The sequence below is a fragment of the Mobula hypostoma genome, chromosome 4, assembly GCF_963921235.1.
Source record: "Mobula hypostoma chromosome 4, sMobHyp1.1, whole genome shotgun sequence".
Taxonomy (NCBI): Eukaryota; Metazoa; Chordata; class Chondrichthyes; order Myliobatiformes; family Myliobatidae; genus Mobula; species Mobula hypostoma.
In genome coordinates, this window is record NC_086100.1 from 82,713,687 (window position 1) to 82,733,374 (window position 19,688).

General features: G+C 40.6%; 2 protein-coding genes across 3 annotated transcripts in view; one reads left to right on the forward strand and one right to left on the reverse strand.

The window, feature by feature from the left end:
• LOC134345961 (uncharacterized) overlaps positions 1–12,424 on the forward strand; it is a 94,095-nt gene extending 81,671 nt beyond the window's left edge. Inside the window, exons 15-18 of the mRNA XM_063047305.1 lie at positions 1,681–1,815; positions 5,416–5,603; positions 7,719–7,836; positions 11,874–12,424. Coding sequence (XP_062903375.1) covers positions 1,681–1,815; positions 5,416–5,603; positions 7,719–7,836; positions 11,874–12,424 — 992 coding nt within the window. The remainder of the gene's footprint in view (positions 1–1,680; positions 1,816–5,415; positions 5,604–7,718; positions 7,837–11,873) is intronic.
• A 2,137-nt stretch (positions 12,425–14,561) lies between these two features.
• Positions 14,562–19,688, reverse strand: part of LOC134345424 (protein IWS1 homolog) — a 63,318-nt gene continuing 58,191 nt past the window's right edge. For both annotated transcript variants that reach the window (XM_063046059.1, XM_063046060.1), the window contains 3 exons: positions 16,980–17,036; positions 16,622–16,733; positions 14,562–14,697 (listed from right to left, as the gene is read on the reverse strand). In XM_063046059.1, the coding sequence (XP_062902129.1) occupies positions 14,572–14,697; positions 16,622–16,733; positions 16,980–17,036 (295 nt within the window). In that variant the 3' untranslated portion in view covers positions 14,562–14,571. The remainder of the gene's footprint in view (positions 14,698–16,621; positions 16,734–16,979; positions 17,037–19,688) is intronic.

Consider the following 19,688-nt stretch of genomic DNA (forward strand, 5'->3'; position numbering starts at 1 on the left):
AGTGACCAAACGTCTCAATGACCAGTGAAATCACTAACTACTGGTTGGTCCTTTCAGTTCCTAGACTCTCCCCAACCTATCACACCCCACTTTCCAGGTGAGATCCTTGGTGTTCCAAACACCATCCAGCTATTAAACCTAGAGGATGGACACTGTTCTATCCAACTGATATTCTTGGACTCACTCCTTTGACTCCTCAATGGCATAACAAAGCAAAGACAGCAACAACCAGCGTATAATATGGAATTTCACTGTGCCACACTCTCGGAAGAGAGCGAGCAGTATCAGGAAAGTAGGAGAGCAAGTGGGAGTGATTTTTTTCCCCCAAGGTTTCCTCCTCTAAGTAGGCATAATTTCTACTAATGTTTTTCATTGGGTGATGCATAATTAGTTAGATTTTCCTGCACATTGTGCATGATATGGGTTATTAAAATCTCAACATCACAAGTGAAGATGGAACAAGGGAGATTTAGTGCATTGCTGGTTTTGTCCTGCATCAGAGGGAGACCCTAATGAAGTTCATTCACCTTTTCCTGTTCCTTCACCCGCTGCCAAGATTCATCTTTTCACAATAGTTAATTCAGCAGTGTCAGTAGTCTTAAAGTTAATACAGAAATCCACTGTCATATTGGACTATATTTAAGAAAGAATGGTTTGGTTATATTTAAGCCTTCACCAAATGAAAATTTAAAACACCGCAGATGCTGCAAGTCTGAAATAAAAACAAAAATAAAATTATTTGCAGTTCAGGCAGCAACCTGTGAATCTCCTCAACACACACACACAACATGCTGGAGGAACTCAGCAGGCCAGTCAGCATCTATGGAGGGAAATGAATGGTCAATGTTTTGGGTCAAGTGTAGATGAAGGGTTTTGGTCTAAAATGTTGACTGTTTACTTCCCTACATAGATGCTGTCTGACCTGCTGAGTTCCTCCACAAGTCTGTGAGTGTTGCTCAAGATTTCCAGCATTGGCTGGAAGTCTTGTGTCTCCATTAAATCTGCTCAAACTTTTTGCCTCAAGCAAAACAACTACATCTTCTTTAGTCTCTACATGAAATATATTTGCATATCCTTGGTATCATTCTATGTATGTTCTAAGATTTTGACATCCTTTCTAAATTGCAGTGGCATAATACTCCAAATGCCTTATAGAGATAACCCAAGAAAGTTTAACAAAGTATTTTTTGTGCTCTGTGCTTCTATGTGGCCTTTTTAAGGCATATTGCCACTTTACCCCTCATCAGAGTCTTCCCAAGCCCTGTTTAACATTACATCATTTGGCTGATATTGCCTCAAAATGTATTATTTCACACTTTTATGCATTAAGGCTAATTTGCCATGTAGTACATTGTTGGACAAGTCTATATCCATGCTCTTCTTACATGTGTTTCTATCCTCCTCAGTTTCCTCCATCTCCAAGTTTTGGGTTAGCTTCAAACTTTCAAAATTCTGTTTTGAATGTTGAAGTCAATATCTCAAAAAATGAGCAATGGCTCTAAACTTGGCCCCTCAGAGGTACCACTGCATGCTTCTTTTTAACCTGAAAGAATTGCTGTCCATCATTATGTTCTGCCTACTTTGGCACTGTGACTGTCACACTGTGTTTCACTTGGACTTCCCTGACTCAGTAGCCAAAAGGAGTCATGTATTCTTTCTGTGTCTTGTTCTTTAATTCAGAAAACCACGACTGTGAATACAAGAATGGCTTCTGTCAACAGTATTGCAGCATCAACACAACAACACAAATGCCAATGTGTTCCTGTGTGGAAGGTTATCAACTAAATCAAGATCAACGGAAGTGTTCTGCAAGTGGTACTGATTAGACTCCGTCACCATTTCTTATTTTTACATACATATATATAATTTACTAATGCCGGCAGGATCCGCATTGTTATCTACTCCCAACTTCTTCTTGAACAAAGTGGCCATATCACTTCAAAGGACAGATAATAGGAACATAGAAACATAGAAAATAGGTGCAGGAGTAGGCCATTCGGCCCTTCAAGCCTGCACCGCCATTTATTATGATCATGGCTGATCATCCAATTCAGAACCCCGCCCCAGCCTTCCCTCCATACCCCCTGATCCCCGTAGCCACAAGGGCCATATCTAACTCCCTCTGAAATATAGCCAATGAACTGGCGTCAACTGTTTCCTGTGGCAGAGAATTCCACAGATTCACCACTCTCTGGTGAAGAAGTTTTTCCTAATCTCGGTCCTAAAAGGCTTCCCCTTTACCCTCAAACTGTGGCCCCTTGTTCTGGACTTCCACAACATCGGGAACAATCTTCCTGCATCTAGCCTATCCAATCCCTTTAGGATTTTATACATTTCAATCAGATCCCCCCGCAATCTTCTAAATTCTAACGAGTACAAGCCCAGTTCATCCAGTCTTTCTTCATATGAAAGTCCTGCCATCCCAGGAATCAATCTGGTGAACCTTCTTTGTACTCCCTCTATGGCAAGGATGTCTTTCCTCAGATTAGGGGACCAAAACTGCACACAATACTCCAGATGTGGTCTCACCAAGGCCTTGTACAACTGCAGTAGTACCTCCCTGCTCCTGTACTCGAATCCTCTCGCTATAAATGCCAGCATACCATTTGCCTTTTTCACCGCCTGCTGTACCTGCATGCCCACTTTCAATGACTGGTGTATAATGACACCCAGGTCTCGTTGCACCTCCCCTTTTCCTAATCGGCCACCATTCAGATAATAATCTGTTTTCCTATTTTTGCCACCAAAGTGGATAACTTCACATTTATCCACATTAAATTGCATCTGCCATGAATTTGCCCACTCACCCAACCTATCCAAATCACTCTGCATCCTCTCAGCATCCTCCTCACAGCTAACACTGCCACCCAGCTTCGTGTCATCCGCAAACTTGGAGATGCTTGGAGATAATGGTCAACTAAATTGGTGGGTTTTGAGTTACACATTGACCAGCAGATTTTCTACTCTGAGAGACACTAGCAAAAACAAATCAACCATAAATGTCAATAAGTCAATAGCACATTTATTTCAAATTTATTTAAAACCATTCATTTAAATTCCATGGTATGATTGAAAATGGTGTCTCCAAATTAATATCCCTAACCTGTGATATTATCGAGTGAGTTTCACCCAGTCTTGCAATTAATTCAAAACTATCAATTCAGTGACTTGCTCCTCAGCCAAGTGCCCAAATTAACTTTAAGCCAATGTTGTAACTTGGGATGTGAACTTCTGCTTGAGAAATTCCAGCCTAAAAATTGGATTATATTAAACATCTACAATTTTTAATCACAAATCGCGCATAAAGGTATTGTTTGATCTTTTCCAGCAGGTCTTCTTTATTTGGAAATGGACAAGACACTATCTAATTTTACTTGCATTTTGTGCATATAATATTGTCATCAACCTGCCGAGCAGAAATTATATAAAAGTTCATGACCTACAATCTTCACTTCTCACTCATTGTAAAAACAATGAGCAAACCACATGGCAGATTGGGAAGTTTATGATTTCAAAGATCCCGATGCAATAGCGATGTTAAGAGTACTGAGACAGCACATTGATATCACACGCTGCAGACAGGCATCACTAATAAAGGTCTCAGGGCTTGTGTACCTTGCTGCAAGGTCCCTGCATCTATTACCATAATGACCAATATGGCAATGGTCTGATGAGGCAGCTACAAGGCATGGAGTGCTTGCTCAGCACAGATATTAACCCTTCCATCCCCTAAAAGCCCCTCCTCTTTTCCCTCCTGTCATTTCTCTACTACCTCTACATTTTCCCTCCTTTCTGTGGTAGAGGCCAATTGCAAATATACAAGTATGGGAGAAAAACTATGAAAGTGGTGATATCTTAGTTTCTCAACTTTATTTTGGTGACCCCTGATTTACCGTAAGAAAATGTCACATCCATTTAAAGTAATAAAATGAATGAGATCCAATTTCTAAACAACATGGATAAGCTGGGATGGACACCATAGAAACATAGAAAGCCTACAGCGCAATACAGGCCCTTCTGCCCACAAAGCTGTGCCACACATGTCCTTACTTTAGAATTTACCCAGGCTTACCCATAGCCCTCTATTTTTCTAAGCTCCATGTACCTTTGCAGGAGTGTCTTAAAAGACCCCATCGTATCTGCCTCCACCACCGCTGCCGGAAGCCCATTCCACGCACTCATCACTCTCTGCATAAAAAAGCTTACCCCTGACATCTCCTCTGTACCTACTTCCTAGCGCCTTAAAACTGTGCCTTCTCGTGTTAGACATTTCAGCCCTCTGACTATCCACACGATCAATGCCTCTCATCATCTTATACACCTCTATCCGGTCACCTCTCATCCTCCGTCGCTCCAAGGAAAAAAGACAGAGTTCACTCAACCTACTCTCATAAGGCACGCCCTCCAAACCAGGTAACATCCTTATAAATCTCCTCTGCACCCTTTCTATGGTTTCCACATCCTTCCTGTAGCGAGGCGACCAGAACTGAGCACAGTACTCCAAGTGGGGTCTGACCAGGGTCTTATATAGCTGCAACATTACCTCTCGGCTCCTAAACTCAATCCCACGATTGATGAAGGCCAATGCACCGTATGCCTTCTTAACCACAGAGTCAACCAGTAGCTTTTCTTCCAGGAAATGTCCCATTAGGGTGCGGACCACATTGACATATACTTCCAAAGGTTTCCTAGAAGCAGTTATAGATTCCATGAAACTTTTGATATCGCTGGGTAAAGGAGGAAATAATAGGGATTGTAAATCTATTGATTTCAACCTGCAACCATTAAAACAGAACATGTCTAAAGTAATGAGTTGTTCTAACCTTGATGTGGTTGTAAGCTCACTGTACATATGATCTGATGCTTCATGGAATATGATAGTTCCTGAACTTCTGGTAAGTAAGTTCAGGAACTCATTACCTACTCTATGCCAGTTTTTACTCAAATACTTGCTGCTGCAGAGTCGCTTCCCTGTAGTTAGCTGTGAGAATATCTTAATCTTCAGCCAATTGCAGTTTATTACGATTATATATGAATCAATCTCTGCTAATTTATTTTGATTAACCTCTTAGATAATACTTAACAGTTTATTAGTGGAGTCGGCTAGTGGCACAGTGACATCAGCACCAGACTCCAGAATGGAGCTTCCTGGGTTCGAATCCAGTCGGGACGCTCCCGAGTACGCTTTCCATCTGTGCCGGGTTGAGTGTTGAGCTCGCAACTCGACCTCGTAAAATAAAGAAAAATACTGCGAAATGTCTGTGTGAGGAGTGTCGCCCCACACAGCCTTCCGATCCGCACCTTGTAAGGGATGAAAATGCCCGACACCGGCCTCTGAGGCTTGAGTCGATGTCATTATCATCATCATCATCGTCATTAGTGAAACCTTCATATTCTATTGTTGTTACTTTCCAGTGGAATACCCATGTGGGAGAATACCTCTATATGGATCACGAACTCGCACACACATTGAGGAAGAATATTCCCTCAACGATACAGATACGGACTATGAACACTTAATGAAGTTAAATTACTCTGAATCAGACGCTCGGGTACGAATCATTGGTGGATACCTTTGCAGACAGGGACATTGTCCTTGGCAGGTGAGGCATACAAAGCTGTGCATTTGGTTTGTAACTCATCAAGCCGTAGAAACATGTTTAATTTTGTGGAGATACAATTGGAATGTGTGAAGTCCGGTTGTGTTTTGCTATTTTATGAAACATAAATAGTATTTTTGTAAAATTGGCAATCAAAGAGTACCACTAACCACCTCTTCCCAGGGCCTGCTGCTGCACAGTTGTGCAAACACAGCCCAGGGGTGGTGTCTGGAAATAGGGACTGCTGGAATATCCAGAGTGGGATCACTGGGATGAGATCTGCACAGTACAATGAGGAACAGGAGGTGCGAGTGCAAAATTAAGAAATTCAAATTTCTTGGCAGATGGTGTTGCCCCTTGCAAGGAGACAATAGACTGTTAAGGGCAAGATCCTTAACAATGTTGCTGAGCAGAGAGATCTTGGGGTCCAAGTCCATAGCTCGTTGAAAGTGGCTACACAGGTCGATAAGGTGGTAAGAAGGCTTACGGAATGCTTGCTTTTATTAGACGAGGCATTGAGTTCAAAAGTCAAGGGGTTATGTTGCAAATTTATAAAACTCTGGTAAGGCCACATCTGGAGTATTTCATACCGTTCTGGTCACCCCACTATAGGAAGGATATTGAGGCTTTGGAGAGAGTGCAGAAGAGTTTTACCAGGATACTGCCTGGTTTAGAGTGCATCATAGAGTAGACAGAGAATACCTGTTTCCCAGGGTTAAAATGTCTAGTACCAGAGGCCATGCACTGAAGGTGGGGGGGGGGGGGGGTGTGAAATTAGTAGGTTCAAGGGGGATGTGAGGGGCAAGTTTTTTTATTTAGAAAGCACTGCCTGGTATGGTATTAGAGGCAAACACATCAGAGGCTTTTAAAAGACGTTCGGATAGGCACCTGGATGTCAGGAAGTTGGAGAGATATGGGTATGATTTAGATAGGAGAGATTAGTGTTTGGGTGTTTTTGATATACTTAGCAGCTGGTTCAGCACAACACTGTGGGTTCCAGTGCTATACTGTTCTATGTTCTAAATTAGAACTTGATGAATTCCAATCACTGGACTGACACCTTCTACAAAGTAACCCCTGAACTGCACCCCACCCCCACTTCAAGCAGAGATATCCTGTAAGCATTGAGAATGATCCTCCATGAAGGGGATAGGACCCATCAATGAAGAAAGGGTGTCATGCAATCACATTCTCCAGGTTGTTGTTTTTTAAACTAAGGCCATGGAAGTAGCACAGAAGGTGATCTATTCTGGATGAAAGTTCCCCAATGAGATCTGTTCAACATTGTACTCTGAATATAATTTCATGGAATCAGTTTGATTGTAGGTCAAGTAATCCTCAGTATCACACATTTTATAGAGTTCCCTGAGTATCTTACACACTACCAGCCTCTCAGTCTCTCGGAGATATCTCCTGTACCTAATAAAGTGGCTATTCAGGTATGTTCATGGTCTTCTGCTGCTGTTGCCCATCCAATTCAAGGTCCAACATGTTGCGCGTTTGGAGATGCTCTTCTGCACACCACTGTTGTAACGTGGTTATTTGCATTACTGCCACGTTCCTATGAGCTGGAACTAGTCTGGCCACTCTCCTCTGACTTCTCTCGTTAACAGGCATTTTCACCCACTGAAAGGGCTTCGTTTTTTGCACCATTCTCTGTAAATCCTAGAGACTGCTAGATGTGAAAATCACAGGAGATCAGCTTTTTCTGAGATACTCAAACTACCCCATTTGGCAACAACAATCATTCTGCAGTTAAAGTCACTTAGATCACATTTCTTATGTTTGGCCGGAATAACGTCTGAATTTTTTGACCATGTCGGCATGCTTTTATGCAATGAGATGCCACATGCTTGGCTGATTAGATATTTGAATTAACGAGCAGGTGTACAGGGAAAGCTGGTAAAGTGGCCACTGAATTTATTTTTGTAATTACCTTTAATTTCAGGCATCAGATTGCTATCTCACTATGCAAAAGAAATCATTAATTAGTGACACAGCATAACCTAAAATTAGGCAAATCAGCTTTAACCTTTGTGGCTGTAATGCAAAGCTCCAAACAGAATAAGATCTTTAAGAACTACACACAACTCATGCATTTGCTCTTGCTGTTCTTAGGTATTGATTCATGCCAATAATGGTTACGGATTCTGTGGCGGAACATTGATTAACAATCGTTGGGTTGTGACAGCTGCTCATTGCTTTGATTCAGTACATCCACACTCAGTTACAGTAGGTAAGATGCAGTAAATGTATTTTTAGAAAAAGATCTCAACATCAACAACAAAAACAAAAATCAGCATTGACCATTAATCTGGTTTGTTAGTCACACTGATATGTAAGTGGCTTTCCTCTTTATTGAAATTAACTTTTGGTGGTTTTAAAATTTCGCTCAAACAGCCTTGCATCACCAATAGAACAAAAAAAAATTAACCTACTTATTCCATGTTAATTTTATAATTTAATTGCTTCAAGTGACATTGAGTAAAAGATGAATATAAGAACACATCAACAAAAGCACCTAGAAACTGCACTCGTTGTATGGTGTATTAAGTGGAGAGCTGTATATAAAGCACTGCATCCTGTTGGCTCCTCCATGAAAATCTATGAAACTGAAAATGCATTTGAAATAGCACTAAGGAGGTTTGAACACAGAACCATGAGCTTTGTGATGTTCTCATTGACAACTGCTGAATCTCGAGGTAGAGTGTGTTCACTGGAAAGCTGCATAAAATGCTGCTGCAGGAGTCAAAAATGAATAAAATGCAGAGTGAAGGGTGGGTTGATGGGAGGTTGGGGAGAGAGAATGCTGCTTGCAGCTCTGATGTGAACAGTGAAGAGATCACTGATTTTCAGTACCATGACTGTTAAAGGCTGATGTGCTGTAAACAGAACAACTGTCATATTTTGCTGACAATTGTTAATCCTATGATACGCTTCTAGCTTTGTCTGTGAGTGACCAGAGGCTGAAGGTTGCCCTCAAATCTCCCATCTATGCTGGCAATAGAAGAAACGTAACGCTGACAGTTTTTTTTTAAATTAGAGAATCAGCATAAGACCACAAGGTAGAGGAGCAGAATTGGGTCATTTGGCCGATCGAGTCTGCTCCGCCATTCAATCATGGCTGATCCCTTTTTCCCCTCCTCAGCCCTACTTCCCAGCCTTCTCCCCGTAACCTTTGATGCTGTGTCCAATCAAGAACTTATCAAGCTCTGCCTTAAATACACCCAATGAACTGGCCTCCACAGCTGCCTGAGATAATAAATTCCACAAATTCACCATGCTCTGGCTAAAGAAATTTCTCAGCATCTGTTTTAAATAGACACCCCTCTATCCTGAGGCTATGCCCTCTTGTCCTGGACTCTTCCACCATGGGAAACATCCTTTCCATATCTACCCTGTCTAGGCCTTTCAACATTTGAAAGGTTTCAATGAAATACCCCCTCATCCTTCTAAATTCCAGTGAGTACCAACCCAGAGCTATCAAACGTTCCTTGTATAAATCTTTCATTCCCAGAATAATCCTTGTGAACCTCCTCTGAATCCTCTCCAATGCCAGCACATCTTCTCTTAATGAGGAGCCCAAAACTGTTCACAATACTCAAGATGAGATATCACCAATAGCAGAACACCACTAGTCACTAATCAGACAAGGATCCTTTTATTCCCACTCACTGTTTTGTACCAATCATGCCAGTAACTTTCCGTAATGCCATGGGCCTTATGTGTGGCACCTTGTCAAATGCCTTCTGAAAGTCCATATATACAACATCCACTGCATCTATCCTACGTGTAAGTTCTTCTTTAATCATCTTTAACAACTGACTCCAACATCTTCTGAGGTCAGGCTAACTGGTCTATAATTTCCTTTCAGCTGCCTTCTTCCTTTCTTAGTGTGACATTTGCAATTTCACAGTCCTCTGGCACCATGCCAGAGTCCAATGATTTTTGAAAGATCATTACTAACGCCTCCACAATCTCTACTGCTACTGCTTTCAGAACCCTAGCGTGCAGTTCATCTGGTCCGGGTGATTGATGTATCCTTAGGTCTTACAGCTTTTTGAGCATCTTCTCCCTCGCAATAGCAACTACACTCACTTCTCTTCCACCTTTCAACACCTGGCTCACTGCAAGTGTCTTCCACAGTGAAGACTGATGCAATATATTCACTTAGTTCATCTGCCATCTCCTTGTCCCCCATTATTTCTCCGGCCTCACTTTCTAGCGGTCATATATCCACTCCTGCCCCTTACTTTTTTTAAAACATACTTGATAAAGCTTTTACTATCCACTTTGATATTGCTTACAAGCTTGCTTTTATATTTCATCTTTTCCCTCCCAAAGATTCTTTTAGTTGCTCTCTGTAGGGTTTTAAAAGCTTGGCAATCCTCTGTCCCACTATTTTTTGCTTTGTTCTATGTCCTCTCTTGCTTTTACATTAAGCTTTGACTTCCCTTTTCAGCCAGTTGTACTATTTTGCCATTTGAGTATTTCTTCAGTTTTAGAATACATTTATCCTGCACCTTCATTTTTCCCATCAAGTCACACCACTGCTACTCTACTGTGATCTCCTTCGAATTGACTTTGGCCAACTCCCCTCTCATACCACTGTAATTTCCCTTACTCCACTGAAATACTAATACGTCAGGTTTTATTTTCTCCCTGTCAGATTTCAAGTTGAATTCAATCATAGTGATCACTGCCCCTAAGGTTCTTTTACTTTAAGCTCCCTAATAACCTGTGGTTCATTACAGTATAGCTGATCCTCTAAAGGCTCAACGACAAACTGATCTAAAAAGCCAACTTGTAGGCTTTCAACAAACTCACTCTCGAGATCCATTTCCAACCTTTTTTTCTCACTTAACTTGCATGTTGAAATCTCCCTTGACTATCATAACATTGGCCTTTTGACACACTTTTTCTATTTCCTGTTGTAATCTGTGGTCCACATCCCAGCTACTGCAAGGAGGCTTGTATATAACGGCCATCAGCGTCCTTTTACCCTTATAGTTTCTTAACTCAACCCACAAGATCGGAAGATGTTGAATCCTTATGTCACATCTTTCTACTGATCTATTGACATTCTTCACCAGCAGAGCCATGCTATCCCCTCTGCCTCCCTTCCTATCGCTCTGAAACAATGTAACAGGCCCTGATAATAGGCCCTTCCAACCCTATGAGCAAAAACCCATTTACACCCATGTGACCTATTAACTCGTCCATTTTTGATGGGGGGGGGGAATGTGGGAAAAACCAGAGTACCTGGAGGAAACAGTTAATGTCATAGGGAGAACTACAAACTCGTTACTGACAGCACGGAACTGACTCCAAACTACTGGGGTTGTAATAGCTTTACGCTGCTATGGGTATCACTGTTTGTGCATCTGCCTCCCTGTAAGTATTAGCTGTACACAGGTAAAATATGAAAGTGCCAAGACCTATTCCCTGTGGGCATGATTACACTGGGAAATCATCATGCGCATGATCTCAGCTGAGTAGCATTACCTTCAAGTGCAATTTCCACACGAAGAAATGTTTGCAAATTGATCCAATTTCTAAGCTATAGCTTATTAGGAACACAACGTATACAAGTTGTACTGTGCTACGAGTATCCACTTCTTCCAAAATATTCAAAGTGGACATTGAACAGTTTTTATCGTGTTTCTCCCTCATTTCATCTTTCCCCTTGCTCATTTTCTTGACTGCAGCTATATTAATATCCCTCTTAATTGTGTCTCTTTCTCCTTAGTATTTCAGACTCTACGATCTCACTCAGGCAACTTCTGATCCTGTCTCACCTCTTTAGTTACTCTTCTCTTCCCTTTATCTGTCAGCTTTCATCCTGTCGAGTATTTCAGCATTTTCTGCTTTTATTTCAGATTTTCTGTATTTGCAGTCTTTTTTATTCATTTGGATTTTCACCAGTTGATTTCACTGCTCTAAAGCTTTTGCTTTAGATTTGGATAGAATCTATTATAGCACGAGACCACCTTGACAATAGTGTACATTCTAGTTTTCTGAGGGAGTGATCTACTAGTTCTATTAATTCACTCCTTTTTCGCAGTACATTTCAGAAAGGATCACGATGCTGCCTGGCCTACTGAGTTCCTCTGGCATTTTGTGTTTATTGCCTGGATTTCCAGCATCTGCAGATTTTCTCTTGTTTAGGATGTGTATTTAAATTGTTTTCAATACCCATTCAGTACATTTCAGATTATAAAAACTGTAGAAGTTAAATGACTGGTTCTTACATTTTGTTGTTAATCCCTGCAGGTGAATTTGATAAGCTCCAAACAGGGATCTGGGAACAGAATGTTTTGGTGAAGAAGAGTCTGATACACCCTCAGTATGATCCAGTAATATATGACAATGATATTGCCCTGTTGTATTTGAATCAGTCTGTGAATTTTACTTTCACTGTTGCTCCAATTTGTCTGCCCAATTACAACCTGGGCAAGCTGCTACTGCTAACTGGGAAAGCGGGAATGGTAAGTGGTTGGGGCGTAACCAAAGAAAGAGGAAGACTATCCCGATTCTTGCTCAGAGTGCAGCTTCCTTACGTTGAACAGGCCACTTGCATAAAATCAACAAACTTGGAAGTTACAGATAATATGTTCTGTGCTGGATACAGAGATGAGAACATGGATTCCTGCAGAGGGGATAGTGGGGGACCGTATGCAGTTTTGTATCAAAACACCTGGTATCTGACTGGTGTGGTTAGTTGGGGTGAAGGTTGTGCCAGAGAAGGCAAGTATGGATTATATACTAGGGTGCCAGGTTACTTATCATGGATACATGATAATTTATTACAACACAGCTACTGACTTACAACCACCATAATGGCATCATAGAAAGGATAAGCTCTGATTGTGAATGATCATTATGACACTGGGTGTGTTTCTAAACAAATAGCTAATAAATTTGCAAACTGAAAAGATTATGTAGAACCAGTTTGAAACTAAACTAGCAGTTTTGCTTAAGATGTTTCAGCTGGTCATATTGTAGCCTAGAAATTACTGATTGCTCCATTGTTACAGAATGCTCATTGGATGCTATCTAATGACAAATATATGAACAAAAATGCTACCATTTGACTGCATGAAACTAACAGAAATGATCACATTTGAATGTCTTTTTTAAAAAAAAACAAGCTATATAGATTATGTTTTGATCACAAACTTCTCTCAGAGTTAAATAGTCTTCAGTGATGCTGTGGGTTAGAACCAGATTCAAACATGGATTTGAAGCCCATGTGCAGTACACAATTTGCCACTATCTAATTATCTTACAGTTTTGGATGTTCAATAAATAAACTCCTTTGCAAATGCTGACAACTGAATTTCCCCATATTGGACAGCTGGTATCTTTTAATCTATTACATACAAGTCAGACAAAATATGCAAAACTACACACACTGCCTGAAGTCCAGTAACTTTTCAGTTGTATATATTTTGGAAAAGCTTTTTTCCCCAAAAGTCATTTAAACTTTACCTCTATTCAAACATTAGTGAACTGTCTCATTTTCTGATCAGTTGATCATCCCCAACCTACTGTTAACAGATCTACATCCAGAAAGCAAGTACACCGTGATTTTGCTCAGACACAGTTCAAAGTTAGACACGAAGTACGAATTTTCAAGTGCTGTAGCTACTCCTTTCGCTCTGAGCTGGGATCTTGAGGCATGGGACGGTAGTAACTTCCTTCACCCAGGCCACCTAGCAAATGGGCTTTCCCCAAGTAAAAACATTATTAGCAGGGTTTAAAAATAAGCTGGTTACTGTCAGCAGTTTTGTGAAATACATATAAAAGCTTGCATCTCTTTGAATAATCCTGCTAAACCAAGGCACTTGCTGCAAATTACACTAACGGTCTACCCTTAAGAGTTTGAATTAGTCCTTTGACTCAATTACGAATTACCTGTGACTCTGATTCTGTGTCATTTGTTCCCACTAAAATTGTTTCTACTTGAAGTTTGAAACCTTACACTGTCTCTTACCCACTTTCCTTATAGTGATTTCTAATTTTTCTTCTAATTTGACTTTTATTTTAAAATTAAGAATAATCTTTCTTTTGTAGAATGTCTCATAATTATTCCTTACCCAAAAAGAAAGCATTCTTTGAGTAATGCTAGGAAATAATGAAAATTAGTTTACAGTAACTGTTGTTCTCAGCTCCACCTCCCCCCCCCCCAAAATAATGGAATTACATGAGATGATTCTCTTAATTTAACTTTCTGATTAGGTAATTTCCAATTACCAAACGAGCAAGGTTACAAGAGGACCAATATCTGTAAATAGCCACCAACTACTGAGAAGCGAAAACCTTTACAAAGAGGGGTTTATTTGTTTAAAAAATACAACTTGCGTCTACAATTACATATTTCATCACAATCTATGTTTGAACAAGACAATCAGCCCAACCTTTAACATCGATATCCATTTACAGACCTACCCAGTTAATGAGAGCTCACTGAAAGATTTAAAAGACCAGAATGATGTGAGATTGTACTGATCTTGCAGAAACAGCACGATTCAAGCCATAAATTCAAACACAGTGCATGTCTATATTTAATTAAGTCCTTTTTACCCCTGTTTTCAACTTAATTGGACAACTTGGCTTAATGCCAGACAGCTGTGTTCCTCCTCTCCTCGATGTAGATTTGTAAAAGGAATTTGTTCAACCTCTATACGTGCAGTCTTCAGTGGTGTAAACTCATCCATTCAATCTGCAGACTGGGTTCATCAAACATGCTGTCGTCAGAAACATTGACTGGATATCTGGAGCTCAGATATGACATAACTTTAGTCCACCATTTCATGACTTTAAAAAAATCTCTTGAAAAGAATGCTTGAAAACAGAAAAGAGCAGAGGAGGTATGTTGATTCCACTGGGCTGGATGTTAGGAGCACACTATTGTGTTTGTAAGCTGTTGCACAATGTTACCCAGCTCCAAGTCACTAATAAGTATGCATTACAGAGGCATACGATTGCCTTCAATGCTGATTTTTACTGCCCGAGATGACTTGGTCATTTTCTTGATATCTTGAAATCGGCGCATTTGCTTGTCAAGACGATTCAATGTTTTCTTTACTGCTCCCTGTGAGGGACGAGGCAGAAAATTGACACACATCAGTTCACTTTGCACAAGTACAGTATTTCCCTGCATATACCGATGAACCATCAAATTTTCTCCTTTTAACTTTAAACCTGAAAAGTTTGCAGAATTGCAATTGAGTCTTCATTAAAATTTTTTAATATTTGATCCTGAACCGAAGGAAATATCTTAGAACAAGGCTTCACTGTGTTCTTAGAATAACCTAATATTTTGATTAAAATGTTGAAAATGATAGTATTCTGACTGGTGATTTTCATTATTTTAACAATCAAGCAGTGCATAAAAATAGATTTATGAATAAGAGTAAACAACTCACCTAATAAATATACCTTCAGGATGCAATGGTGTGTACAGCCTGCATATGCTCCAATATCATTTAATAATCCACAAGGCAGGAAATGACAAAGACATTCCTCCTTCACTCATTCCACCCAACCATGTAGAATTAGAATAAGAATTTCACAACACATGTCTGTTCTAAATGGACGTCCCTCTATTCTGAGGCTATGTCCTCTGGTCTTTGACCCCCCCCTCCCCCCCAATCCTCCCCACATCCACTCTGTTGAGGTCTTTCAACATTTGACAGGTTTCAATGAGGTCCTCTCCTCATTCTTTTGAATTCCAGTAAGCAAGGATCCAATTCCGAGATGTTCCTTTTTGCCTTAAATGAAGATAGACATACTAGATCCCACAGTATTGAACAAAGCCCTTTCAAGTACACAGAATCAAACTGTGCCATCATCACCGAAGATTAGAAGCCAGACTGTCTGACCTGACTTGGCTCACAATGCAATTGCAACCTATGACACTGAAGAAAGATTGACCAAATTCAGCACACACTAAATTATCAACATGCTGGGGAAGCCAAATGATCAGCTCTTGCACATTATGATCATGCAACCTCCTTGCTTTCATAGTTAACTGAGATGGGAACCTGATGATGCATTGCTGACTCTTGGCCTTGTGTATTTGGAATGGACAGTGTCCTTGTACCCAACCCAATACAAAAAAAAAGAGAAACATCACCAGGACTTCAGTCAAATCATTGGAGAGCAGGAGGGAATTTTAAAACTATTTGGATCAACTTCTATTTTCATTTATTTGCCCAAATTGACTTACTGTCTTTTATTCTGGACTAATGAAACAGACATATAATATTTAAAAAATGTAATTTCCCTTCATCCCACTTGGGAATCACAAAGCAAGGCAGGACAGGCCAGAGCTCTGTCAGTGGCCTCCCACTGTGGCTCAAGAATCCTAGTGGAACTGGGCTTCCATTTGGCAGGTATATTATGAAACCCCTTGGAGACTCAAGTTCCCAGGGGCACAGTCACAGACCAGACTATCTAGAGCTTGTGAAATGGCCCGCTTCAAGTAAATAACATCATAGACACATTGGCAGTTTTGATGTAAAACTATTCAAGTTCCCAGAGATAGGTTTGGCATCGTCAGATAATAATTACAAAACAGCAAGACTCAAAGGTACATGTAACATATCACCAGAACTCCCTGTACCTTTCACTGACATTTACAATTACACACTGAGTCACATTACTACCAAAACAAATAATATTCCATGATGTTCTCTGAAAGAAAGAATCCGATTCTGTGTCCAATCCCAGCAGGCAAGTATGCAACTAAAAGTTGATTACGTTACCTTTTCCTACTGAGCCCTTCTTGACCCGAATTCAGGTTCCAGCAAGTATCAAACCACAATTACTCCCCTCACCTTCAACCATATCAAGTGCAAAAGAGAACCTGCCTACTCATGTGGTTCAGATCAGACATTAAAAAATAGAATCCAAGTCCGTAGTGCATTAACACTATCACTGATGGAAGATTTTCTTTGGAAATCTACTTTCTTAAAAAAATGACAGTCATATCACCAACAATCTTCTTTACCCACCCTGCTTGCCTCGATTTCTACATTCCACTTTGGTCTAACAACATAATCCCTGTTTGACGGTAACGGCACTCTGGCTCTTGCACAGAATCCGGGATCACCAGGTCGAAGTGCTCTAAATTTGAAAGATGCAAATGAAAGGTTAAGTTGAGGATTTGTAAAGATCAGAGTTATTTTGAATTTTTAAAAATATTTTTAATCTCCACCCATTCTCCTAATTTTGGTTATTTAAAAAGCACCACCAGTATAGGGAATGATGGGTATGTGATAGCTGTAAATTCTAGCTTCCTGCATAATTATATCAGCTGCAACATTTACTTCTGTCCAATTTTCAACCTCCTTCAATCTGTACATCACTTACTTTTCCTCTCCTGTTAACACCTTCTCCAGATCTCTGCGAGGGGTCTGCCCACCAGAACTATGAAAAAAGAAAAACAGTTGTTTAATTCTTTTCACAACATGCAAAGGTATTTCGAGCAGGACATAGATAGATGCACTGCATTCAGGGATGCCAATGTAACTTAGAAGTCTTCTTATGGAATGGATTTCAAGATTTGCTACAACAACTGAATGATCTACTAGAAATTTACCACAGTAAAACCAGTATTTAGGATAATATATTTTTCAGACATTTCCCAGGGACTAGAGTTGAAAGTGTGTGGTAAACATTGATGTTAGTAAAACAGATGCTTATATTCCCATTCCCCCAAACCCACATATTTTCCCCAGCATTATGTTTCCTCTCACAGTGATTTGTATATCTGCACATACTGAGTCCTACTTGATGTTTTGGTATCTTTCATTGCCTTTGCAAAAAACGCTTCTTTCTCCTAGATTAAAAATACAAACACAGTGTACCTCCATATGAGATTTTGGCTAATTGGGAAAATGAAAGTAATGAGAATGAGGAACATTTAAATAACAAACTTCCATTCTAATGATGCTTTTGCATTCACAGGATGTTACCAAGGGCTTTGGATCAATTTGTCATTTTGTTATTAAGCAATTGCAGTTAGTAATTAATACAAAGCAAATTAAAATTATCATGGCAATGCTTGTTGAATGAACAAGCCAGCCAATATACCAGAGAAACAACTAAACCTCTGAATAAGTGCCTTTACAAGTGGGTTCACCTACACTATTTTGATTCTACCTACGCCACGTTGACATATCAGTCTTGAACCAAGAACCTTCTAACTTTAGATCCAAATATATTTCCTGTAAATTTTTGCCACAAAATGGATCACAGCTGCCATGACTATCAAGCAATGTAAATTGAAGGCCAGACAATACAATTACTTTTAGCATAGGCTACATTCACAGAGCAGGTGACAGAGTCCTGGAGTCTTATTCATCTCCTGAGAGAATAAGGGGTATGTCTACAGAATTAGCGTTCTCTTCTGGGTGTCAGATGTGGGAGTTCCAGGAGACTCCTAGCCTCCCCGAAGGCCACATCTGCACCAGGTTATCAAGATGCAGCTCCTTAAAGACCATGTTAGGGAAATGGAGCTATAGTCGGGCAACAGATAGGCAATTCTGTGGATGTAAAAAGGAAACACAGATGCCAGGATCTGAGATGTTTCTGGATGCCTCCACAATATCCTGAAAAGGGAGGGTGAGCAGCCAGGAGTGGTGGTACAATGACATAGGAAGAAAAAGGGAGGAGGTCCTGAAAAAAGAATATAGGGAGTTAGGAAGGAAGCTGAGAAACAGGACCTCAAGAGTAGTAATCTCGGGATTGCTGCCCGTGCCATGCGACAGTGAGGAGAGGAATAGAATGAGGTGGCACGTAAATGTGTGGCTGAAGAATTGGAGCAGGGGGCAGGGATTTAGCTTCCTTGATAACTGGGACCTCTTCTGGGGCAGGTGGGACAGGGAACAAAAGGGACAGGTTGCACTTGAATCCAAGGGGAAACCAATATTCTTGCAGGCAGATTTACTAGAGCTGCTAGGAGTGGTTTAAACTAATATGTAGGGGGATAAAACCAGGATGATAGAGCTGAGGATGAGCCAGCAGGTTTACAAGTAGGTGATGGGTGTAACATGAATGTAAAGAAGGACAAGCCAAGTACAAATACAGACAAAGCCAAGAGTTAAACTGTACCACAGAGGCAAAATTCATAAGAGCGAAGAATGCAGAACTGAAGGTGCTGTATTTAAGTATGCATAGCATTTGAAATAAGGTGGAGGAACTCGTGGCGCAATTAGAGATTGGTCGGTATGACATTGTGGACATCACTGAGTTGAGGCTGAAAGGAGGCTACAGTTGGGAGCTTAACATCAAAAGACAGGCAGGAAGGCATAGGCTGTGGTGTGGCTCTGTTAGTAAGAAATAGAATTACATCTTTAGAAAGAGGAGACAAAGGGTCAGAGAGTGTTGAATCTTCATGTTTGGAGTTAAGAAACTGCAAGGGTAAAAACAAACATAATGGGAATCACACATAAGCCTCCAAATAGTAGCCAAGAGGTGGGATTGAGATTACAAAGGGAGCTGGAAAAAACATAGAAAATAGGTGCAGGAGTAGGCCATTCGGCCCTTCGAGCCTGCACCGCCATTTATTATGATCATGGCTGATCATCCAACTCAGAACCCCGCCCCAGCCTTCCCTCCATACCCCCTGACCCCCATAGCCACAAGGGCCATATCTAACTCCCTCTTAAATATAGCCAATGAACTGGCCTCAACTGTTTCCTGTGGCAGAGAATTCCACAGATTCACCACTCTCTATGTGAAGAAGTTTTTCCTAATCTCGGTCCTAAAAGGCTTCCCCTTTATCCTCAAACTGTGACCCCTCGTTCTGGACTTCCCCAACATCGGGAACAATCTTCCTGCATCTAGCCTGTCCAATCCCTTTAGGATTTTATACGTTTCAATCAGATCCCCCCTCAATCTTCTAAATTCCAACGAGTACAAGCCCAATTCATCCAGTCTTTCTTCATATGAAAGTCCTGCCATCCCAGGAATCAATCTGGTGAACAACAGGAATTCTGCAGATGCTGGAAATTCAAGCAACACACATCAAAGTTGCTGGTGAACGCAGCAGGCCAAGCAGCATCTGTAGGAAGAGGC